General features: G+C 36.7%; 1 protein-coding gene across 4 annotated transcripts; it reads left to right on the forward strand.

The window, feature by feature from the left end:
- Positions 1 to 249: 249 nt before the first annotated feature.
- On the forward strand, positions 250 to 26,789 carry LOC125272869 (beta-1,4 N-acetylgalactosaminyltransferase 1-like). 4 transcript variants are annotated; one of them, XM_048198039.1, is made up of 13 exons: positions 250 to 570; positions 15,239 to 15,349; positions 15,858 to 15,868; positions 16,379 to 16,494; positions 17,519 to 17,665; positions 22,705 to 22,805; positions 22,957 to 23,015; positions 23,796 to 23,976; positions 24,305 to 24,391; positions 24,541 to 24,722; positions 24,827 to 24,970; positions 25,058 to 25,286; positions 25,415 to 26,789. In XM_048198039.1, exons 2-13 carry the CDS (start codon positions 15,304 to 15,306, stop codon positions 25,594 to 25,596), a joined length of 1,485 nt encoding a protein of 494 aa, XP_048053996.1. In that variant the 5' UTR covers positions 250 to 570; positions 15,239 to 15,303; the 3' UTR covers positions 25,597 to 26,789. The 4 variants fall into 4 exon arrangements, with proteins under 4 accessions (XP_048053996.1, XP_048054000.1, XP_048054010.1 ...); XM_048198043.1 differs by having other exon boundaries at positions 252 to 570; positions 15,784 to 15,868; XM_048198051.1 differs by lacking the exon at positions 250 to 570 and having other exon boundaries at positions 15,818 to 15,868.

Consider the following 26,789-nt stretch of genomic DNA (forward strand, 5'->3'; position numbering starts at 1 on the left):
TTAGTATCTGGGTTATCAAATGATCAGACTGAACAGTAATGATGAATGTTTTGTGCCAGCTTGTTCAGTGGTAAATTACTGCTTACTTCGAAAACCAACAAAGGACCACTTCCTTTGTTGTTTTTTGAAGTAAGCAGTAATTTACCAAAGGTGCAAATGTGTTTGCCTAGATAGCTTGGAGTTCAATAGTCATCTGCTAAGTTTTACTTTTTCCTTTTTACTCTTCTGATCCATATATGGTAATATGTGTAATGATTGGTTTGTGGTAACAAGGAACAATAAGAGGGGTATATAAGACAGCACTGTGTGAGGGTGTTCTTCTCTGTAGAACTCTGTATCTGCATTGAACAACCTTCTTGCAAGAATAAAATCAACACAGACATTTTAAATATTTGTGTCATTACATTCTCACCACTAAAGGAATAAACAATTTTTCCACAACACCTTTCAAAAGAGACCTTAGGAATGCTATGGAGTAGATTATATGTATTTTTGTTCATTGCCTCAACAACAATGCATGCATGAGAAGACTCCATCTCATAGCTTTTCTAATAAAAAAGGCATTTCTTGGTAAGTACATTTCACGTATGGTTGTCATTTTGCTAATTCATGTGGATGAGTTTGTAAAAGAAAGACTGGACCTATATGGTAGATGATGACATAGAAGCAGAAAAGATGGGTTTTGTTGTGACTGTGTTTACTGATGTCAAAGATGTTACGTAGAATGATTCGTCTAATGGCTTTCATGCTGAGATATTGCCTGAACTATTTGTTTTTAGTACAGATCAGGTTAGATCCACCTTCATAAACAACAAGAAGTATGTGTTTAGGAGCATTATATAGCTTAGAAAAGTGTGTGCATAGGAAGGTATCCAAAAGCTGTACTCAAGTAAAAGTACAAGTATTTACTCAAAATATCTACTCAAAGTAGAAGTGAAATTAATAATCTTAATGGTTAAAGTTAAAAATAAAAAAAGTATCCAATGAAAAAAACTACTCAAGTAGCTAGTTACTACTTACTTTAACTAGGCCTATATATATAGGCAAGGCAATTTTATTTGTATAGCACATTTCATACACAATGGTAATGCAAAGTGCTTTACATAAAGAAGAATAATAAAAAAGAACATAAGGAATAGAAATGACAGTAAAAACAGAGAATTTTGGGAGTTTTTTGTTGTTGTTGTTGTCCGTCAGAGTGGATCTAAATGAATTTTCCTCACACGACAGGACCGCTGTCTACCTGTTAAGGCACTTTGAACTGATAAACAAAGTTTCAATCTCCCCTTTTGCCAAGACGCCTCAAACTGCGCCACACAGCCCTAATCCAACTTCCGAAGATATATATAAACAATACAATATATATATATATATATATATATATATATATATATATATATATATATAAACAATACAATAGCATGTCATTATTTATTATTATTTATTATTATTTGATACCTTTGCAACAAACACAGAAGAGACAAGCATTAGGCTTGTTTGAGATGCGCTAGCCTCGCCTGGAGTTCAGCCGAGAGTAGGCGGCTGCAGTGAGGGGAGGAGTGAAAAAAGTGCAGGCAAGACAGACAGTTCTCATAGTGGATCAGACACCTACGAGATCAAAGGCCGATATCTTGGGATTCACACTAGTGCGCTGTGTTGCTGATAAACTGAATGTAATTTAAGTTCTGTTGCTTTTATATGAAAATAAACAATGAACAAGACACCCAAAGGACTTGTTATTCATTTCCATTTGAAAGATGTGTGTATCAATCATTTTTACTTTAATTATAGACATGTTTTTATATATATATATATATATTTTATAAATAACAATCACATAACCCACAGAGAGGTCGCAGTGTCAGAGAGCTTGGGAATATTTGCACATTGCCAGACTTCTAAATTAAGAGGAACTGTCTAAGTATATAATAGAGATGCACCGATGTATGAAAAGCTATTATTATCACTATCGGCCATCGGCCGATTACATCCTGTCAATCAAAAGAGTGCGGAAAAACGTGCTCAGACTGCAACTAATACATACTGTGTGTGAAGAAAATCACTCGTGTTGAATTTCTTCTTCTTCTTGGCGGTTGGCAAACCAGCTTTTGTGTTGAATTTTAACGCATTAACAGTTTAAAAATAGTGACGCTAAAGCACCCGTATTTCAAGCCAGGGTTGCCAGGGGCCTGTACCATGAAGCTGGATTAGCTGGCTAGCCAGGCAAGTTTCAGATTAGTTTGCGCTAGTCCTGGGTTTTAGGTACCATGAAAGTATCTTGACTTTTCTTGACTCCATGGCTAACCTGCTCTGGGGCAGGTTATGTTCTGGTTTAGAGATCTCAAACTGAAATTGGACCAATCAGATGTAAGCTATGTGACACTGACACACCCAATGCAATAAAGTCACTCCCCCAGTTTCTCTTCCTCCAAATTAAAGGTTATTATATAGTAAAAACAAATATTTAATGATGTAATTGTCTGGTTTTAATGATAATTAGGCTACTTAGAATTATTTTATGATTTATATATGATTTGTATAATTATTATATGATCTATATTTTTATTAATCCTTTACACACACAGAAGTTTAGTTTAACAGTTGTTATTAAGCATTTAGTTTCAATGAATATTAATATATACAGATCATATGTATTATAAATAATATTTATAATACATATGATCTGTATATATTAATATTCATTGAAACTAAATGCTTAATAAATAAGCTGTAAATAAACTTTAAAAATGATGTGACCTTACATGTTTGAGTCTGTATCGCTATATATTAACTATATAAACTAACTTCACAAGTTTCACTTGCACTGATAGAGCATGACACTTTCTTATATTTGTCCTCCTTCTTGGACAAGTATTTTCATCAGTTAAATGAATTGAAATACTTAATTTTCTTAAATCTCTTAACCTTCAGAAAAATAGTTTTGAATCGCGCTGGCTGTCTCGCGAGAAGTGAATAATAGGCTTATTTGAGATGAGCAAATTCTGCGCAGAACCGATCACCGGTGATCACATGCATGCCGGTTAGAAATGTGTCCGTGGGTGGGCCGCCTTGCTCTGATGTCATGCCAACGTGTGTCAAAAACCTCTCGTGACGGTGAGGCGGCCTCATCGGGTTCTGCAGTCGAGCACAGTTGCTCTCCACCGACTGCGCTGACCAAAAGCATGATGAGAAACGACTTGTTGACGATACAGCTTAAAGCTTATTGGTTTAAACAACCGTGATGTAGCCTATTGATCTCTTTTAAAATGTTTGATTTTAATACTCTAATATCATGTTTTTATGTGTAAAAAAATAATGTGCGAATATTTCCAAACTCTCTGACACTAAGACCTCTCTATTTGATTGTTGTTTTATATATATATTTTTATAAATTACGTCTATAATTAAAGTAAAAATGATTGATACACACATCTTTTGAATGGAAATAAATAACAAGTACTTTGGGTGTATTGTTCATTATGTTTATTTTCATATAAAAGCAACAGAACTTAAATTACATCCAGTTTAGCAGCAACACAGCGCACTAGTGAATCCCGCGATATCAGCCTTTGATCTCGTAGGTGTCTGATCCACTACGAGAAGAGAGAACTGTCCGACTTACCTGGGGCACGTTCAAGCTCAAACCGGTGCGCAACGTTTTCCGGGTTGAACGACGTTTCCTTGAAAGGGTGTGCAACGGGTTTGATATGTTTTCTCTTGTTTTGTGGGTGTGTCAAAAATCTCAGCCCAATCAGCATCAACATGCATAAACCACGCGGTATTAAAGAGACATCTTGCACAATGGGTATGAATGTAACATAAAAAGTATTATAGCCTACATATTTATATATTTTGCTATTGTATTTTGGAGTTACACTTTCATAAACTTTTCTATTCTCCTCTGATTATATAATGGTAAATATTACAATATCATAGCACAACAGTGATCAGAAATAATGATAAGCCTAATACAATAAAAATAATGTCATATAGATCATTTAGTCTCGGGCGTAAGAAGTGGATTATCCTTCACCTAAAATGTTTGTCTTTTCATCCTGAAATGCGAGGCAAATGTTGGATCACAATAATTAGAAGTTTCCACAAATGCCTTCACTCGATTGGGATGTTCTCTTTTATTCTGGACGGCAAGGGCAGTGACTGTAACATCGAGCGTATTTTGCAGTATTAAACACATACCGATTTCATCAGAATCTCTGAAAATTCTTCAAAAAGAACACAAAGAATGGCCTTCTCAGCTGCCATAGTTGCATCTCTTGCGTCATCAGAACAGGGTGTTCAATGCACCACCGTTTCTGTTTAAAAACGTTTTGAAACATTTTGTAGGGGCTGAACCAAGCGGCAACCTCCCCCAGTCTCTCGTGAAGCCAATACAGAAGTGACTTAAACTGCGATTCATCGACTGGCCGCTAGGGACAGGCTCCAAAACAGAGCAGAATCTCATTGAGTCCCATGTTAAATTGGCCAAGTTTATAGCAGAAAAAAACATGTTTACAAGTTGTTTCAAATTGTGGTTTTGGTCTATACTGCTAATTTTGCCCTTCATGACAACTAACTCATTCGTTTAAATTATATTAAGCCTTAAAGGTTCTGCATAATTAAGGTCGTGGTCACTTGAGTGACAGGTAGATGCTGCTGCTGTATGTGAGCCATCACTTTACCTCAGCTAATTCCAACCGCTGGCATCTCAGCCATATTTGTGCTCGATTATTTTATACAATTATAAAATATGGCTTGCTGCATAATATTTGAGATTGATGTGTCTGTGTAGATGTGCATGCATGTGGAAGAAACAGAACACACGTTGTTGGATCGTGGCATTGGCTGAAAGTTTTGGTTGTGAGATTTACTACAATAGAATGGCGGGAGGATATCAAAATCCGACAGCACTGCTTGGATATTATAACTAAAACTGCTGCACTATTTTGAAAAAAATATACTTTGGACACGGCTCATTTGTTTGTTAGATACGATCGTATAGTTTTACAGCATAAACGCTGCTCAGATTGCATTATTTCTTGAAGAACGATGACAGAGAGCAGATCATTCAGAAGAAATGTGATGCAAACAATGGATAATATATCAATATTTCATGGACAAAAAGTACTGTTTTTTTGTTTTGCAATGGACATTCATATTTTAGTGCCACAGATTGGATTCATCTCGCGATCTCTATTATAAAGGTATGAAGTCCCATTTTGATTTTCCATGTTGTTATTTGCACACCCAACACAGATTACTGGTATTGGAGCATCTATATCTTAAAAAAACAAAAAAAAAAACAAAACAAAAAAAACCCCACTGTAGATTGACAGTAAACCTTTAGAACTTTCTGATGATAAAACTTATCTTCATTAATAATTTAGATAGTATCTAAGATAGATAGATAGCTCCTTTGCTTGCTAACATAGTCACGTCGAGCTAGGCGGGTGTGGTTTCAGCAATCAGTCACATCAGCTCAAACCACCTCCCGCCTCTTTGCCCATTTTCAGTTATCCAGGAGTGACATGCGGTGACGCGCAGCTAAGATGGCAGCGGCCTCATTTTCGCTTCAAAAATGCTGTTCGGAACTCTATGGGTGACGTCACGTACACTACTTCCATATTTTTTTACAGTCTATCTATGGGCTGAACGCAGCCTTGCACTTTTTTCACTCCTCCCCTCACTGCAGCCGCCTAATTTTTATTTTTTTGCTACATCAAATATTATTTGTAGCGCCTCCCGTCCAAAAATCGCAAAAGGCTTTGGCTTTGTTACTTCTGATAAGAATAAAAGTTTCAGTTTTCAAATTCTGTCCATTTTATCATGAAATTCAAACAATAAATGGCGTTTTGACGCTTTTAAATGTGACGTGTCAGATAGCTGTAATGTCTCAGTTCAGGCGGCAGTCTTTATTTCCTCTTCAATACAAGTTATATCTCGAAAAACATGCATGAAAATCAAAGGTATTATTAAAGATATAGCCTAGTACAACTTACCAGAATGTATCACGTCTCATGTAGTCACTTTATTTGTGCTTCAACCGCGGAAAGACGTCAATAAAACAGCTTGTGAACAATGTCACATCATGTCAAATTTACCTCAGGAATGTTTTCCAATGTTTACAGTTCCCTATCTATCTATCTATCTATCTATCTATCTATCTATCTATCTATCTATCTATCTATCTATCTATATATATAGGGTTGACCCTGAGTAGTCGACGATTCGAATCTTCAATAGGAGGAGCCTGATTCGACTACCAATCTCACAGTCGAATCTTCACAGAGGTGTTATGAGACGAGATATGGGGGCGCTCATCTGATTTTACATAGACAACCTATTATGTTAATGCTGTAAATAAAAATGTGAAAAGAAAGAAGCTTTTAATAAACATTGTTAATGTGCGTGAATAAATCCAACCACCCGTGACAGATTTAAGTTTCACTTCCATGATCCGTGACCGACAGAGGAGCATCTTGGCAGCACGGATTAAATCTTTAGATCCCAAACATTATTAAAGTGTACAATTGGATGCACTTTGAAATGGTAAAAGATGATCCAAAAAACGTATGATGCAAGTTGTGCCAACAGCTCATGTCCTATACAACTCAACAATGACAAACATTGCGGCGCGCTTCTGCCGGCCAACATTAACGAGCTGACTAATGCGCCAAAAAAAACAAAATAACGACTTATTTAGTGATGGCCAAATTCAAAACACTGCTTCATGAAGCATCAAGCATCGGAGCAAAAATGAATCAGTGTATTGAATCATGATTCAGATCGCGTGACAAACGGCCAACGGCTGAAATCACGTGACTTTGGCGCTCCGAACAGCAGATTTGATACACTGATTAATTTATGATCCGATGATTCCTGAAGCAGTGTTTTGAAATCAGCCATCACTAAATAATCATCTTTTTTTTTGGCGCACCAAAAATATTCTTTTCGCTTTATAATATTAATATTGAACCACTGTACTCACATGAACTGATTTAAATATGTTTTTAGTACCTTTATGGATCTTGAAAGAGTAAGTGTCATTGCTCCCTATGGAGGCCTCACGAAGCACTGCAAAAAATGCTGTTCTTACTTAGAATTTTTGTCTTGTTTCCAGTCCAAATATCTAAAAATTCTTAGATCAAGAAGCATTTTATTTTTATAAAATTTATTTTCTTGTTTTTGGGAAAAATAAGTCAAAATTAAGTGAGTTTTTCCTTAAAACAAGCAAAATAATCTGCCAATGGGGTAAGCAAAATAATCTTAATCCAAATTGAAAACAAGATTATATATCTTATTCTTGGTTTGAAATAAGATAATGAAATAAGATAATTTTGCTTACCCCATTGGCAGATTATTTTGCTTGTTTTAAGGAAAAACTTACTTACTTAATTTTGACTTATTTTTCCTGAAAACAAGAAAATAATTTTTACTTGTCAAGAAAATGCTTCTTGATTTAAGAACGTTAAGATATTTTGACTAGAAACAAGACAAAAACTCTAAGTAAGAACAGCATTTTTTGCAGTGAGCCATCGGATTTCAACTAAAATATCTTAATTTGTGTTCAGAAGATTAACGAAGGTCTTACGGTTGTGGAACGGCATGAGGGTATAATAAATGACAGAATTTTAATTTTTGGGTGAACTAACCCTTTAACTAGCCTATTTGTAGCTTGTGTTTTGAATATATATATATACTTCAGACATTTTGCAGTTCTGACTATTTCATTTTTTTTTTTTATTAGGCTATTTTTATTTATTAGAACGGTATATTCTGTTCTAATTCAATTCTGTAAATTAATGTTTGATTAAATTATTTTTTAATTGAATTCATTTTAATTTTTGTTTTTTCGGTGCATCAATGTTGCGCTGTAGATTAGTTAAAGTTTGCTCGCACAGGCAATTTAGCCGATTTAATTTGATTTGCTGACATATGAAATGCATATCTATCTGAAGTGTGGCCTTTCTGCAGTATATATATATATATATATATATATATATATATATATATATATATATATATATATATATATATAAGGTTTATTGATCCAAAATGTTTTTATTCATTTTCTTCTATATCTTTGAGAGTGTTCTGTACATTGTGGCTGTGAATGTTTATCCACATTGCCTTTCATTTGCTTAAAAAAGATCAAATCATTGTCAGTTTCGTCTATCACTTGACAGGCAGTTTGGTCACTTTATTATATAGTTGTTTCTCTTTGCTGTGTGTGAGAGAAAATAAAAGTTGTCTTAAGCCATGGTAAGCCTTCCTTAATTTTCTGTGTCCCGCTCCATCTCGTGCAGAGTTCAGTGTGCGAACCTTTCAAAGTCTAAATCTAGTAGACTGCTGTCTCCATTATATACATACCATACATACCATACACAACATACACTAGAGAGGAGCTTATTTACTGATTATTATGTATGTGTAAATTTGCCATGAAGACAACAAGTGCTTATGAAAACTACTTTATGAGATACTAAGTTTTATACAAATATTTCAGTTTTTATTGGAGTGTAATTATTATATCTGAAAATAAACAGCAGCTGAATATAAAACTGTTGTTAATTGTAACCTCCAATATTGTAGTGTACCAAATGAGAGTGTTCCCTGTATAGTTTGCAACATCATTTGGGAGAGATTTTTTTTCCTTAAGAAAAACCAAACTATTGGTATCGGCCGATATCATTCTGAATAATCAGTATAGGCAGAGAAATTTAGTATCGGCGAACCTCTAGTATATACCTCAATATGGCGACAGGGTCTTTGCAAAGAACTGGATGCCGGTAAATGCAGAGGAACATGGGAATGAAGACAGAAAACAGAAATTGATTAACCGATTGAGAGAAAAAAGTGAAAGTGCCAGCAATTCAAAAATCAGGAAAAAAAAAAAAAACAAACAAAAAAAAAATGGACTTGGCAATAAAAATGCTGAAAGCAAGACAAGGAAAATTGAACTTGGCTGAATGAACTATCAAGATGACAGCTACAAACAAGTTAGAAGACCAAAAGGAGGTGGAACACAAGAAATCTTTGTTAAAAAAAAGAAGACACTGTGTCAAATGTTCTGGATATTGGGAGAAAACTTTTTTTCCCTGGTGGTGAATCAGCTAAAGGGAATGCTGATAATTTCAACTTTATGCTCTGTGTCACTGGCTCTGAAGAACCACTCAGAGAAGTTCAGACAATTGGCTACTTATATGAGGCAACACATTACAGAGTCCTTAGACTGTATGTGTGCACAAGACTGAAAGATCATAATTCTGACCAGAGTGATGAAACTGACAGGAATCTGACTTTAAAGAGACCCCGGCTTACTTCCACTCCAGACATAACTCCATGTACTTCAGGATGTCACAATCAGAACAGAAGTGAAACTTTGCCCTCCCCACCTTCTACGCCTGTAAGTTTGAATGATGATGTACTCCAGTCTTCTGATGATGAAGTGGTGTTCCTGAGTAATGATTTAAACACATCATTTGACATGGTCTCTGACACCCTTGTATACTCACCTGTACATGTTGATTGTGTGGGGACAGAAACATCCTGGAAACCGTTCCATCCGAGTCAGATTCAGTCTTCATTCCAGGTAGCACATTCTGTGAAGTTACAGATGCTAAAGAAACTGTGCCAGAAGATCCACCTCAGGCAACTGACACCCAGGAGCCAACAAACAAGGACTCGTTCTTTGAAAATCCAAGGCATGTCACTGAAAGTGAAGCAGTTATAATTTTCAGAGTTCACTGTGTAAATGATATGATTCAAGCATGATTCATTTTTGCCTTTGGGTGGCTGTGCTTTGTTTATTTGCCAATACAGCTGGCACCTCCTTTTTCCAAAAGAAGCACTGTCCCTTCCTTCACCAGAAACCAGTCTAATGGAGGCGTTTTTCAATTACATTAGTCCATCAGAGAAGGATGTTTAAAGTGAAGCGCTCCAAGACTTCCAAAGTGCTGACATGGATGAAGTCATCAGTGTCCTCAGCAGTCACAGCTGCACAGTGCTTCCTAATGAAAACAATCTCCAGAAAATACTGGAAGAAATTGCACATAAAGAGATGGTGCAACAACCAGCCTACATAATTAAGTGCTGGAAACCCATTCTTCGATCTATTGGGGAAACCATAGAAAACTGAAAATCTCCAACCAAAGGCAAGACGTGGCAAAATCTGTTATCTTCCCACAATCAATGTCCCGTCTGAAACAATTGTATCAAATTATCTCTTGCCATTCATTAGGTAGAGAGACCCGAAGGAGCTTGGTCTTTTTCTCAGATACTGCACAGGGCCTGATTAATTTCTCTCAGAGACAATTGAGGTAACATTTAAAGAAATGAGTGTGCAGAACATCGCCAGACCCAGAGCCTGGATCGTCCCCAACAACCGCGGAGTTCTCATGCGAGCCCCCTGCAGACGGAGAGTTTCCACCGATTGCGACGCGTCAACCGAATCCTGAGTTCACCCTCGCCCCGGAAGAGGAGCTCCATCAAGCGTCTGACCAGGGGTCAACCTCTTCGGCCTGTCGACCTGCCAGCTCCGTCCAGGCTCCTCCCACCTACGGTTCCACCGGAGACCCTCCGACTGACGGCTCCTCCGGTCTCCCTCATCCATCCGGCCGGCTCCCCCTTGGTCAGTCGTCCCACCTCTTCTGCCACGGACTTGCGGGCCATCCATTCCACTCTGTCCCTCCACCCCTAGATTGTGACATCTATAAACCTAAAAGTTCTCTGACCAGCGGTCAAATGTTTTTGTAGAGTCTCAATGCCTCTGTGGCTGCTGCACTTGGCTGTAGATTATTCTCCTCCGCAACAAGAATGCAGAGGTCATAGAAGTCACGATCACAGGGTATGTCTGATTTCTACAGGCAGATATTTTTATGGATAATCACATCCAATCTTTCAGCATCTACAGAATTCAGGTAGTCTTTTGATTGATAAAGTTCTGGTAAGTTGTACACGAGGAAGCGTTTCCCATGTTGTAAGTCACAACCGTTGCTACGCCGGATTGTGGTTATTCCACATCCAACAGTATCCAGTTCATCCTAAAAACAAAGCATATTACAAAGCAAATCACTCCAAACTATGAAGCACAGCACTCAATGTGGACACCATTAAACGAGCAGCCAAACTTCTTTCCTTCTTCTGTAAAATACAAAAAGGAAACACCACACTTTGTAACAAAGAATAACTTAAATTTAAACTGACAAAGAAAACATTACATTCAGTGCGTTTACAATTCAAAACAAAAACAAAGGATGAACAAAAAGAACATAAACCAAACCACAATCACCCACACACTCTAGGCACAAAACGGCCAAAGAATGGCCTCGCTTGACGCATGTGCACTCACTCCACGGCGAGCGATAATCCGGCCCGTGGTCAGTCTGTCAGTCACACACACACACACACACACACACACACACACACACACACACAAAGTTGACCGGATTGAAACCCAGGAAAGGCAGCAGTGGGTTACATCACTAGACGTGCATTCCATCACATAATACAGCGATGAATACAGCGATGGGCATTTAAATCATCCTGCCTAACAGAAATAGCAGAGTTACTAATAAAATCATAACGAAAAGAAGCAACCTACTGTCGTACATACCAGGAGATGTTCACAGCGCGGTACTATGCGTGGTTGCTGATCATAGCGTGCAGTTAGTTGTCCGTCGACAAACTACACATAAAAACTTTGTAAATAAATATTCGCTGAAGAATTAGCCTCCCTAAAACAAGACGTGTACGAACCTGGAACTAGGGGCAGCCTACGCGCAGCAGCATGAAGCGGGGACGGCACACCAAACATCCTTCCATTCATAAATGGCGGACTCCCGTAAAGGGGCGGTACGGATGACAATGCATCCCAGGTAACCAATGCCCTCCCATTTTATACCATAACACTCCGGTCCTGATAGGTTCACTGTTTTTACCTGACATTACCCAATAAACAACCGAGGGTATACTTCACACTGCTACAATAGCAAAGCAATATCTGAGAATAAATAAGTGTCTATTATGATAGGGTAGTACTTGGCAATTTGTGCTGTTTTTCCCCCTTATTGCAAGTTGTATTTTATGGGAGAAATGTAAATATAAATACAAAAATAAGTACAGTAGTTTTATATATGACATTTGAGTCTAAATGTGACCAATGAGCGATATTATTTAGTACTGAATCCCACCGCAGTCTTGCTAATTCATGAGTAGATGCTGCAAATGTGGTGTCACAATTCAGCACCACAGCAAACGAACAGCGACAGATCAATCAAATTTAAAAAATGGATAAATGGAAATTATTAAGATAAATTAATAGCAGACTAAACAACATTCAGTTACCTGATTTGAGAGAAAACAGAACCGTATGAGGCACTTGTCAGTTGCATCGCCTGTGAAATCACCAGTTGACTGGCAATCTTTGAACATATCCATCCAGTAATCTGTATTTTGTTGTCTGTAGATACCCCACCAACTTTCTATTCTTTGGTTTGCTGGGCTTGTTCCTTGAAAGACACACGGTCCATGCAGAGTTCCTGTCGAGTCTTCACGAAGAAACTCTTGTAGCCTGTTGACGTACATTTTCGGTACCAAAATCGGATCTGATTATTTGCGGACAATCGCCTCTTTCAGCAACAGTGTGGAAAAATACCCAGCAATTACTCTGGGATTGTTATTGGTGAAGTAGGCTTGCATCCAGATGATGTGCCTCGAGAACCCATCAATGCAGCCGTTGATTGCTATGCCATACGGCTTCATTTTGTGATAAGAATCCATATGCCATAGATAGTTAGGGCCTGGCACTCGGTAATGTCACCTCCTCAACCTTCTCCCTCTTCTTTCCTCCACACCTGATGGATACAGACTTAACTGTACCTCTCTGACCATTTCTCTGGTCAGCTGTAAACCATTTAAACAGCATTTTTCAAACATCATTCTGTAGCCATGCAGATGTCCCGGTCCCTCAAGCTTGCTGGCAATGGCAAACTGACTACACATTCAGGGTCGCTATATTGTCTTCGTCAGTAAAGTTGCAGACCTGAAAGCCTCCTTCTCAAGTGTCGTACACTAATGTTGAAGTTTTCAATCACTGACAGACATAAAGCTATTTCAGTTTGAGTGAGTCCCTGATCAAAGTAAAAGCGAATGCGATCATCCATGATGCTACGTTGTGCTTTTGCTGCCTCTAGGGCTGAAACGATTAGTCGACATTATCGACAACGTCGACAATAAAAAATTGTCGACAAATATTTTTGTTGTCGAATAGTCTCTTGATCTCATACGACCTATTTGAAGGGCCTGCAATAACGCGGTGTAACCAGTGGGGCGCTGTAGCGCAATACTGTAATGCAGCCCTCCGGGATCCAATCCAATAAAAGAAGTCAGTGCTTTGGAGAGCATAGTGCAAACGACGTCGAACCCGTGAAATGTGGGAGATTAACATAGCATAAACATAACAAACATAACGTTTAGCATAACTACAGAATACTGTCATGCAGGGCCACCAACTCTCATTCAAACTCACTGTTCTCACGCCACACGTTCATTTTCTCACACAGTGAAAGATGCATCGCAGAGCAAAGAGGACACAGACAACGGCAACGCACCGACAGATCAGGTTACTTTTGATATAAAACTAAGTCTAAGCTTTTAAATTCAGTCAATATTACTACGGGATTCAAACAATACTTGTGGTGGTGACTCTGTTTAACGTTGTGTGGCAGATCGCTGTAACACCTCGGTTCAAGCGGCATGTGAACCTATTCCTCTCTATTACAGCGCGAAATAAACATGAATGAACATCAAAAAGTACTTACTGAACTTACTGAAATGAATCCATCTCTATTGTAATCACTTAATCGGAGTTTTAACCGCAGAAAGAAGTCAATAAAACTTGCAAACAAATATATCACACAAAATGTAACATTTACCTCAGGAAAGCCATTCAATGACCATAAACTCGATAGTTTGTGTGTGTGTGTGTGTGTGTGTGTGTATATATATATATATATATATATATATATATATATATATATACACACACATACACATACACATACACATATATATGATATGTAATATGTGTATGTATGTATGTTGTTTCATTTTTCACAAAAACCCCCACATGATTACATTATATTTATATATTTATATTTATAGTATATTGGTCTATTCAGTTGGCTTAAAAATGATTAAAAATACACTTTTAAAAGCTGAAGTGATTTCCTTGTTTTATTTACTAGTTAAAGTACAGTATAACTCAATATTTTAACTAATTGCTAAAGTAGAATAATCGAACAAAGCCTACTGATTAATCAGTGCAATAATCGATGATTAGTCGATTAATCGTTCTAATAATCGACAGATTAATCGATTATCAAAATAATCGTTTGTTGCAGCCCTAGCTGCCTCTAGAACATGTTCTATTCTTATGCCGAATATAGGCTACAGAAAAGAAAAATAAGTTGTGATCACGAGAAATCAACTTTTGTTATCTCGAGATCACAAAAAAATTAAGTCGTGATCACGACAAAACCTTTGTTATCTCAAGATCACAAGAAAATTAAGTTGTGATCACAACAAAACAACTTTTGTTATCTCAAGATCACAAGAACATTAAGTTGTGATCACGACAAAACAACTTTTGTTATCTCGAGATCACAAGAAAATAAGTTCTGATCACGACAAAACAAGATAGACAAAAAATAATAATCCATGGCCGTTTAGGGCTTCTGTAGTTTGGAAACATCAGAAGTTGAAACTATTTCTCATTCATTTAGCCACTGTATCAAATAAATACCTAGGGTTGTGTTTGTTTTCTTCGAAGAGATTTGAAAAATAAGCAGATCTAGCATTTTTAAGGCCTTTCTGTACTAATCATTCTCTCTCTCCATGAAATGCGAAAAACTTCTAGTTTTGTTTTCTTCCAGCTGTGCTCCATTTTTCTGGTATCTCCATTTTTCAGCTATCTTAAGACCTTGAAGGGAAAACAAACTGAAAATGGCTGAAATGTATTGTATTTAAACCATAGCAAATTAAGGATTGTGATGAGCTAAGCATGTCAAACTTGTAGATACATGTGGGAGCATGCAGAAATGTTGTCCCAAGAGGATGGTGGCATTGCTCATGTTTGTTATTTCACTTTTTCACTTTGATAAGAGGGGTGAGCAGAAGCTTGCAGTTGTACTTTGTCTTGTTATTTGAGTCTAATGAAATAATCAAACATTTTATTTTACAGCCTCATTCTTTACTTGTGGAATCAAGAGGATTTTAATGCCACAATCTATGTGCATTCTGTGTTAAATGTATGTAATTATATTGAGGAAAAAACTTCTACAGTATGTGAAAGGTGAGTTGACCATTTCCATTGATTGTGTTTCTAGCATGCACATGAATAATTAATGTTACCTTTTCCATTATATAACAGTTGTATCATCTTTTTACTAGCACGTTTTAATGTCTCTGTGTATGGCCATGTCTCTTGTTTTCTAAAAATATAAGGTCATGCTGTCTGATTAGGTTACATGCATTGAAAATGTGTCTTGAAGAAAAATATTCCACATTCACCATTTAATGATTGTGTATATGGTTCCTTTAAATGTTACATTGGCAACTGCATCAGATTTTTAAGTAGAGGTTATTCTATAAAATGAAATTTTATTTATTCATTCTTTATTCATTGTTGTGCTGTAAAGTTAAGAATTTTGTACTTCATTTCATAGCATTGAAATGCATCAAAATAATTCCATGCAAAAGCTTTTTTGAAAATATTCTTGATTTAAGGTCACACATTTCATTTTCATCCCACTGAATCAAGAACATGAGACTACTCTGTATTGCTTTTCTAAAAACAAAAGGGCGTTTCTTGGTAAGTACATTTTACATTTGTTGGATTTCCACGTATGGTTCTCATTTTGCTAATTCATGTGGATGAGTTTGTAAAAGAAAGACTGAACCTATATGGTAGATGATGACATAGAAGCAAAGATGGGTTTTGTTGTGACTGTGTTTACTGATGTCAAAGATGTTACGTAGAATGATTCCTCTAATATGGCTTTCATGCTACGATTTTGCCTGAACTCCTCTTAGTTTTTAGAAAAGATCAGGTTAGATCCACCTTCAAAAACAAGAAGTATGTGTTTATGAGCATTATATATATAGCTTAGAAAAGTGTGTGTCCACCATGTTTACATAATGCAGTAGTTTCTGATAGCCAGTCAGCTATAACACTAACTTAGGTTAGGTCACCAAAAAATGTAAATCATTTACTTGCATGTCATTCCAAGCCTCACATTCTGTTTGTGTTTTTAGTGTTCATTAAAGTGTTGTGAATTTCCTAAACAGAAGTGTGAGATTTCCAGTGTAACTGTTCTTTCAGATCATCGCTATCATGAAGTACAAATGCTACATCCTGCTTGGTACTACACTGACCATTTGCTTATTACAAAGTGGAGTGTTGAAAGTCATGAAAAACATTCTAGCGTCCCAGAAAGTGTATGTCCTTTTCTTCTCTCAGTCTGCATCCACTTCCACTTTAAGTCGTGACATAATGAACACTGTTCTCGGGTCCAAGCCTCAACTCATTTCAGTTGAGAATACAGCCGTTTATGAGCACTATTTATTCATATACATCCAAGCTAAGGTTTTAAAAACTCACAGTATACATTATAGTCTCCGGGCTGATGGCGTCACAGACACCAATATTTTGATGATTTATAAAAGATGAATCACTGTTTAGACATCTCAGATTTCAGGGTCACGATTTTTCAGTAGTATTACAGCACAGTGTGAGTGTTTATTAACACTGTTCGTTGTTTGCTTTTGGCATCTGATAGAATGCTTGGACCCAGAAACCTTGGCACATGAAGTCAGACTTAATGAGATGACTGATTTCTTTTTATTTAGAAAATTCTCAGTATGATTTACACTGACTTCAGTGGTAACAGTGGTTTATAGATAGGTATACTGTTTTTTAGTAACAGGGTGTTTGTTCAACTGCTGGCACTTGAGAACAAACTCCCTTAAAACATAGGCCTAACTAGTTTTCACAATCTCACTTTTATTTGATTAGCCTGTACTGCACATGCACTACTACTATTGTCTATTTTGTCATTATTTTTCTTTAAGATCTCAAATTATTATTTGTTTTTGAAATAAAATGGCCAAACCTCATTAATTTCATTGCATTATTAAGCATCATTTAATCTCATTAAATTCACAGCATTTTATGTATACTAAATACAATTAAATATTATATTCACACTATTTGCATTTTATGAAATGGCAGTTTGATTGGAAATGATGCACAAAAAACAAAACCCTGGGACATAAATGTGGTCAAAGTCAACAAATCTATAGCAAAGTGACTACATCTGTTGACTTTATTCTGTTCAACAGTGCCAGCCATGAGCAAGACACATTCTCAAAGCAAATTTTCAATTAAATTTTCGTAGTTAATATTAAGTAGCTCCAGTTTAGATGGTCTACCTAACTTGGGGTCTTTTTGTCATTTTTATAGTACAACACCGTATGCCGAACACCATAGCTTTGGACCTTCGCCCACACCAAATGTTTCTTGTGAACTCACCAAGCAATTTGTTCCAAAAGATGAACTAGATGACATCCTTGAACGAAGAGCAAAGGAGTTCAATCAACACCAACACAGGTTGAACTGCAGTTCTCTATATCTCACCCATAGTCCTGTAAAACAGCACCACCATGTTAAGGGAAAGTTCACCCAAAAATTTAAATTCTAGGGATGCACAATATATTGGCAACCATACTGTTATCGGTTGAACTATGATCGTTTTTTAATGTTATCATTATTGACCCAATTTATTGTCTGATATATTAAAGCAGATAAATGATTATTTCATTCAGCTGAGATGCTTCAGATGAGCTACTGTTCGCCATGATGGTTTTTAGCTTCAGCGCATTCAGCTCAAACAGCAATGCATAACAATAATAACTACGATTGGGACTGTCATATTGCATAACATTATAATGAGAATACTACTGAAATAAAACGTTGTGAATTCTTTGGGTTTAGTTGCTGTGTTTCAGCTTGTTGTTGCAGGAAAGAGCGCATCCACAACAAGAGTTACATATTATGACTAGCAACTTGGCTCAAGTTCACTTGTGCATTCGCGTCATTTTGTGCAGATATAAGTTGTAATCTTCAGTCCCTCCAGGATTTCGCAATTCTGCAATCGCTGAATTTATTGCAAAATCAAGTAAATTCTGCAGTAATCGGAGGATCTTGCATTTTTTCTTAATTTCCACAGATTGAGCCCGTAAGTCACGACTTCAAACCACGACTCACGATTTTGTAGCGTTCCAGGCAAGTCACGCCAAACTGCCTGAGTGTAAACAAACCAGCGGACTGTACAGGACTTATGCTCATTAATAAAGGTGCTTTCTCCTTGCTTATTTGAGGGAAACGGTGGAGTAAAAACACGGGTTACGGGTTGCCTGGATCGCTCGGACCAATAATAGACAACGCGTTGCAACTGGAGTTCAGAGATTGTATATTATAGGGAGATAAGAGGGTCTGTATCTCTTACCATTGGAGAAAGCGTAAAAAGATGATACATGATTAGTACATGATTAGAAAAATAATCTGCAGGTGTATTTGAAATGTTTTAACTAATCATCTTGTAATTAATGTCATTTCAGTTCTACTTTCTGAGTATGAATTATCATCTGCAGTAAAAGACAACAATATTCAAGCACTGAAAAACGTTTTGCCGCAAACTGGCTTCTCTCCTGTATGATTTCATACAAGTCTCTTCAGACCTTACTGTACATCATTTATGAGCTTCTACAACTTTTGACCTCCTAACTGAACTCCTTTCCACAAATTGACCATAGAAATAAAAACAGTATAAATAAAAATGGTAAAATTTTACAATAAGGTCTCATTTATTAACATTAATGTATTAACCAACATCAACAATGAGCAATATCTTTGCTACAGTATTTATTAATCTTTGTTAGTGTTAGTTAAACATAAAAATAGTCACTTATTGTTAGTTCATGAAGTGCATTAAGTAATGTTAACAAATACAACTTTTAACCCTTTGAGCGGTACGGTCCCACATATGGGATTTTTATTTCAGTGCCTCTGGGCGTACGGTCCCACATATGGGATTTCGAACGTTCAGCGACGTCACATAACTGCCAGATTCAAACTGTGCTTTCGCGCTTTTACTGTGAGACGGACGCGCGCAGCTCTTGTCATATATTGCAGCTATGCAGTGTTTTCAGCCACATAACGTTTCTTTTAAGGTTTCAGACATTTAAATACGCATAAGCACCATTAAAACAATATATTTAGAGTTTGTAAAATACACATTGATGTCAGACATCAGTGGAAGGAGCAATAACAATCCATTCGTTTACAATTTGCCGACATTTATTCATATCAGATACACATAATGGGCCCAAGTAACTACAAAGTTTACTCTATTATTCTTCCAGTTCACCAGCCACTTACTTGCATATATTTTGGGAGAAAATGATGAATTCACCTGCTTTAAATCCGACTGACAGGACTCTGCGAACTGGGGGGCAAACTAAGATGGCGGCGCCCATCTCGCATTATAGATCAAGATAAAGATCATTTATAAAGGCTTTTAAACGACAAAACACACTCACTTACACATATTTGAGGATCGGAATATCAGATAGTTGATAACATGGTAAGCAAGTTTGTGAATATTTTAAATAAACAAGGAAAAACAAAATAATAGCGATCCACCTGTCATACAGTGTTATTGTGGCTGCGCTCAGCGCTCGTGACACGCATGACGCGTCGCTATGGAAACATTAAAGGCAAACGTTCTAAAATAACGGTCGCCTTAAAAAAACTCACTCTGGGGGGACAGTTAGAATATTTTAAACTCTTTTAACAATGTATTAGTAAATGTTGAAATTAACATGAACTAAAATGGTGTAGAAGTATTATTCTTCCTTAGTTCATGTAAAGTTAACTAACATTAACTAATGAAACCTTACTGTAAAGTGTTACCATAAAATTAAATTACAGTTTTCTTTTAGTCTTAAGTGCAAACAATAAGTGCAACCATAATCAAAGTACTCTCTCAATATTCAAAGTGCAAATAGAGACCAAATTTTTCTTTAAGCATGATACAAAGCTGAGAGATGCTTATAACACAGCCCAGCCTAAGATAGCTTTCATATTGGGAGATATTTGCATTCATCAGGGAGCCGCTTTCAAATGCTGGGTATTGACATCGTGTTTGAATACACGCTCGCATTTACTTTCACTCTCGTGATCGCGCATACTCTGTGAATAGGGAGCGGCAGCGACCGTTATCCAACTGAATTAAATGTTTTTTTTTATTTTTATAAAAAGCAAAACGACCGTGGAGGCGTAATGTATGTATAATGTATAGATCTCTGTGAAACCATGAAAACATGCTGTAAATATTGCAGCAAATTTAGAGAAAAGCCACCGCAAATTCAGTAATTTTAGGCTGCAAAAATCAGAAAAAAGTCCCGCAAAATCCTGGAAGGACTGAATATTATGTTTATTTTGTATATAAATTTTGTGATTAATCTCAAATTGGATGCGTTTCGTTGAGTTAAATTAGCAAAGCTCTTAGTTTCTTGGTGTTCATTCAGCTCTTCAGCTTCAGCGCACACAGCTTAAACAGCAATTCACAACATTAATAACTATGATTGGGACTGTCATATACATAACATTATAAAGAAAACACTTTAATAATAAAATATTAAGTTAACAATGTAAATGTTAACGATTAAGGAGGCGCCTTTGTCTTTTTCCCCCTGGTTTACTCATTGTATTAATACGCATTAAATTACTGTAGTAACATTATAAACTACTGCCGGTCTTCTACGTTAAATATATTGTGTCTATGTATTTGAAACATTTGAATGGACTGATAAAGGAAGCTGTAAAGTATTTTTGTTGAAATACCATGTCATTTTGACCATAATAATGTACCAAATCTAACTCGTATAAATATTCCAGTATTATAGAAAAATACTATATATACATTTATAGGTAAAATCGAACTCCTAATCTCCTGTACCCATTCTGTGACGTCAAACAACTTCCCTGTGCAAAGAATCATAAGGGTCCAAAGTGTCCATCAGTTGTACCCTTCAAAATCCTTCATTCCGAAGGGCCCTTTGAAGTGGCCAGTTTTGAGCACTTCGGTTTGGAATGACCCTTCAATATGGCGGCCATGATTGTTTTCACTCCAAAGTGCCCTTCGGAGGGTGATATATCCCATTTGGAACACACCGACAGTCTTGCAGGCTTATACAGTATATTTAACATAAAAGACATGCAGTAGCTTATAATGTTACTACAGTAAATTAATGCATATTAATACAAAGAGTAAACCAGGGGGAAAAGACGAAGGTGCCTCCCTTATTGTCTCGTTAAGATGACGCAGAAGTGCATTCCAAAATAGTATTTTTGACCCCTACACCCTTCATCCCTTCGAAGCTCTCACTATGGAGGGTAAACACTTTAAAGGGATTAGGGATGAGCTCTTCCGAATGGAACGTAGGGTGTGAGTTACGCAGAGGACTTCTACCCGGCAGTCAAAGTGGCATTACGTCATGAAAGTGCAGACTCAGAGGAAGACCGTGAGGGTTTAGGGTGCCATTTGGGACAGGGCCTGTCATGGAAAAAAAGGTCGTCAACGAACATTTTTTGTCATAGTTTTTGTCAACGAAATTAACACTGCACAAAAGGGGATAAACATTCTGACTAGCACGTATCTTAGTTCAAGTTCACTTCACAAGTTTTTTTTTTTGACATTTTGTGCAGATATAAGTTTAAATATTACGTTTATGTTGTATGATTAATCTTATATGGAATGCATTTTTTTGAGTTAATAAATTAATCCACTAACCGGCTTCAGTTTCCCAGTGTTCTTTAACTCTTCAGCTTCAGCTCATGCAGCTCAAACAGCAATGCTGTTATTTATAACATTAATATTAATTTTAGATGTTTCTTTTTCAAAAACATTGATACATTATTAATAAGCAGCAGTTTTATTTTTCTCGTATCATTTTCATTAACAATATGGTTTAACTAAAATCTCATTAATAATTTCATTATTGTCTGTGCAGAGGCTATTCCATTATATTTATCCTTGGCACATGCATTGTGATTCTTTATAGGCTATGTAAATATTGTCCAGTGACTTGTTTGCATTATTTAATCATTATTTTATTTATTTGTAAGGCAATAGATTTTTTCTGTATTGATAAAGAAAGTCGGCCATAGGAGTGTGAAAATTAATTTTTAAAACATAAACTGGTTCAAACTAGGATACTGTACTGTACATGTTTGATTTTTGTTGAAGTGCTTGGGACATGGCTTGTAATGGTTAGACTATTGTTTTTGTAATTAGGCTCTCAAAAATTATATGAAAATTTGAAATTATAAATGTTAGCGGCTTTCAAATATAAGGAATTATTGGTTATTGGTATTAACCAAAATTTGTATATCGGTGCATCCCTTTAAAATTCTGTCATCATTTACTCACCCTCAAGTTGTTTCAAACCTGTATGAGATTCTTTCTTCTTTTGAACACAAAAGATGTTTTGTAGAATGTCAGTAACCAGTCAACGGTAGTCATTGACTTCCATAGTATTTTGGTATATAAAATCATTATAGTGGTATTCTTGTGTTTTTATTAGGATGAAGACAAACACAAAAATTCTTATTGCCAAAGCCAACTGCCCACTCCAGTATCCTACTGGTTTCAGGGTAGCTCCTCTGCAGAAAAGTTTGATACCAGGTATATTTTTCCTGTTAACTGAATCCTGTCTAGGAAAGTTTTTAACTGGGCAGAACCTCACCAAACATGTTGCTTAGCAGTAACTTAATATACCTTTAAGTATTTTTTTCTTAGATTTATTAAATGAATTGTTTTTCTATCATAATTTCAGGTCTCGCTCTTCAAACACAAAAAAGAAGGGTAACAACAAACAAGAGGGAGGTGTACAAGGTTAGTTTAACCTTGATCAAACAATGCCCTTTGTGATTTTTTTTTTTTTGAATAAGTACAATTTTCAAACACCTAGTATGAGGTATTCATTCAGTATGCATGCACTTTAGAATCCTGTTTTCACCATTAAATGCTATTTTTTGAGGAAAACATTCTTAACCTGCTACCAACGGGTTGAAATTGGGTCCAAAACGTTGGAAAGGTCACGCGTGACGTACTGTATAGGCAGATTTACTGAGCAAGTGTTTACAAAGCGAACGTGCAAAGACTAAGTCAAGCGGCCTTTCCAAAAAAAAAGGTAAAACAACGATGTCGGATGATTTTGAAGTTGGAGGAGAAAAATGACATACATTACTGCCCTGCCGCAGTACTTCTGCCTAAATCACGCATGACCTTTCCAACATGATATGTAATGCATGGCGCATTGCAGGGCAGTGCAAGATGAGCATTTGTGGTTAAAAATTATATACATTTGTGTGTGTGTGTTTTTTTTTTTAAATGACACTGTTTCACTAGATATGACCCTTATTCCTCGCCTGGAATCATGTAGAGCCCTTTGAAGCTGCACTGAAACTGCAGTTTGGACCTTCAACCCGTTGGTAGACATTGAAGTCCACTATTATTAGAAAAATTCTGGAATGTTTTCCTCAAAAACCTTAATTTCTTTTTCGACTGAAGAAAGAAAGACATGAACATCTTGGGTGACATGGGGGTGAGAAAATTATTAGGAAATTTTAATTCTGAAGTGAATTAATCCTTTAAACACACTGTTATCTGCAGGTGTCTTTGAGTGTGAAGAGTGGAGTGCTTTCAGTGGAGAATGTTCTCGATGAACAGCAGGTGGATGGACAGGGTCAGAGTGAACTGAGCATATCATCCAGCAACCTCACACAACTCAATGATCTGCTGTCTAGAGTGACATACACCAGTACCATCTATCACATTAATACAATTGACATGGGTAAGGGCTATCTGTATATAAATGCACAGAAGAGACTCTTACAGTATGTAAAGTGTGTTGCTCAGGCACACAGTGATGATAAGAAGATTAATGGTAACACTTTAGAGTAATGGTCCATCATTAATAGATGAGGAAAGGATGCAGGACAAATGAGTAGTACTACATTAATACTTCAGCTACTACCATTAACTAATATGGAAAGCAGATTAACTAATCCACCAGAAATGACAAATTTAAGACTGAGAAAGTGTCTTCTTAAGTAATCAATACTTATATTCTGTTGCTGTGTGAACTTGGCCAAATTACAATAAATGTCTTCTTTCCTTAGTTCATTTCTCTTTTGAGGACCATGAGGCCATGTTTCCCATCATGATTAGGAGACCAACAGTTCCTGTTCTTTATGACCCCGGAAAGGGTAAGAACACAAAACACTAATTAAAACACTACAAAACAACATGCTACCATGGCATCAGATATCCTTGTTATAACAAATATACTAAAACATCTAAAAAGTTTGTAAAACCTGCTAATGAAATGCACCTATTTCTCTCTCTTGCCATTCAGATATCAACTCACAAGTGACCGTAATTACCAAGACATTTCTGAGGTATAAGGAGCTGAAAGTCCTCATCCAGAGTATCCGGGATTTTTACCCAAATATCAAGATCATTGTTGCAGATGACAGCCTGAAGCCTGAGAATGTGTCTGGAAACAACATAGAGCACTACATCATGCCTCCTGCACAGGTACACACTTTTGCCCTACCACTTCAATTGATCTAATGCTGTATGTCACACAAGAGTAGATTACCTGGAAACTAATCACTGCTGATGATTATTTGGTTCCTCAGGGCTGGTTTGCAGGCAGAAATCTGGCTCTATCCCAACTCACAACTAAATACTTTCTGTGGGTCGATGATGACTTTGAGTTCTTGAAGGACACACGGATCGAGAGTTTTGTGGAGATTATGGAAGCCATTCCAGATCTAGATGTTGTAAGTATGAAAGGATATTCTTTAGGGGGGGGTGAAAAGTCTTGGAGCAATACGGCTTTGTTAAACAAGCTCTTTTTCTCTGGTTAGGTTGGTGGTGAGGTCTCAGGTAACCAGTTCCAGTTCATTTTTGATTATGATGAGGGAACCGAAAAAGAAGGTGGCTGTCTAAGGCGTATTAAAGGAGGGTTTCATCAGCCACTTTCAGGCTATAACGGATGCTTTTTTGTGGATGGTGTCACTAATTTTTTCTTGGGGAGGACTGAAGCGGTGCGAAGAATTGGCTTTGACCCATTCCTTAAAAGAGTTGGACACACCGGTAAGCATTCCAAATGTTACCTTAGTAAAACATCTTCACTGATTGATTCCTAGCACATTTAATTCTTCCTTTTCTTTTCTTCTCATCTCCATCCATCCGTTTTATTTCCATGTATTTTTTTGTTCCAGAGTTCTTCATTGATGCCCTTGGAAAACTGCTGGTTGTTTCATGCAAGGGTCTTTCTATCGGTCACCAGACACACCGGGAACAGAAACAATATGACTCATACCGGACTCAGGATAAACTTGAAGAGGAGAGAAAACTGGCCCACCATTTTTTTAAGAATTATCTCAAATGTATCAAGTACTGATTAGTATTTAGTTCTGATAATTTTGGGAAATAATGGACAACAAATCTGATTATCGATTAATCGCATCTGTGCACTGTGAACAGATAACATCTGCCAGTCACTTTACGTAGTGAAAAAAGCATTTCAATGGACAAAATGCACCTGAAGAATAACAGAGGACAGAGTGACTTGCTGCGGGAGAAGTGCACAGCCTAAGTTGCCCTAAACACAAGAATGCTTTATATGAAGAGCTTCAAAATAAATACATAAGCATAACGTTTAATGTAACTTGCCCTGTGTGAGCGTAGAGTTTGAGACATGATTTGTCATGATAAAATGCCATTTACTTTCACCCTCTGAATTCTATTTGTCAAGAAATAGAACACAGAGGGTGAAAGTAAATGGCATTTTATCAGATGTATTATGTTCATCCACTGGTTCACCCCAGGGCTGTGTTCTTTCACCTTTATTTTAAATTTTGTATATGAATATGTGCCAAAGTAACCATGTAAATAGGACTATATTGAAATTTGCTGATGATTTAGACAAGAGGCTTGTCTCCAGGATAACAGATCACTCAGTTGAGGCTTTTAATTGGTGTATACATCACACAGGTAAAAGACCAAATATAAGATCCTTCAGACTGTAGGTCAACATTTGCATTTCTCCATCATTATGTATGTCACAACATTCTGATTTTATTTGAAATGCTTTGAAATGGTGTGACTTGTCAGTTTACACTCACCTAGGTGGATTGTGCTACGGGACAAGGAACTGGATCAAGGAGACCTCCATGTCAGCAGTCACATATTACTGGTCTGTGCCTCTGTAAAGAGAGATCAGATGTCACAGTATTCGTGTTTCTTGCCATTTCATCCATTGTCGTTAAGGATATAGCGCTACCTGATCATTTCTGTATTTTCTTTGATATATTGATCTCTCCGACTGTTGAAGTTAGATTTATCTCGGTCAAAAAGCGATGCTTAAATGAGAATACTAGTGCACTGTTTATGAAGGCTATATCTTTAACACCAAGCATATCTGCAGACTCTGTTGATTTTCTCCTTGATTCTTTTAACTCAAAAGTACAGAATGTTATTGATAACATTGCTCCTGTGAATGTCAGGAAGAAAAGTAGCAGACAAAAAGCACCGTGGAGAAACTCAACAGCAGTGCAAAATATGAAAAGACAATGCAGAAAAGCTGAGCGCATG

The sequence above is a fragment of the Megalobrama amblycephala genome, linkage group LG1 (assembly GCF_018812025.1).
Source record: "Megalobrama amblycephala isolate DHTTF-2021 linkage group LG1, ASM1881202v1, whole genome shotgun sequence".
In the NCBI taxonomy this organism is placed as follows: domain Eukaryota; kingdom Metazoa; phylum Chordata; class Actinopteri; order Cypriniformes; family Xenocyprididae; genus Megalobrama; species Megalobrama amblycephala.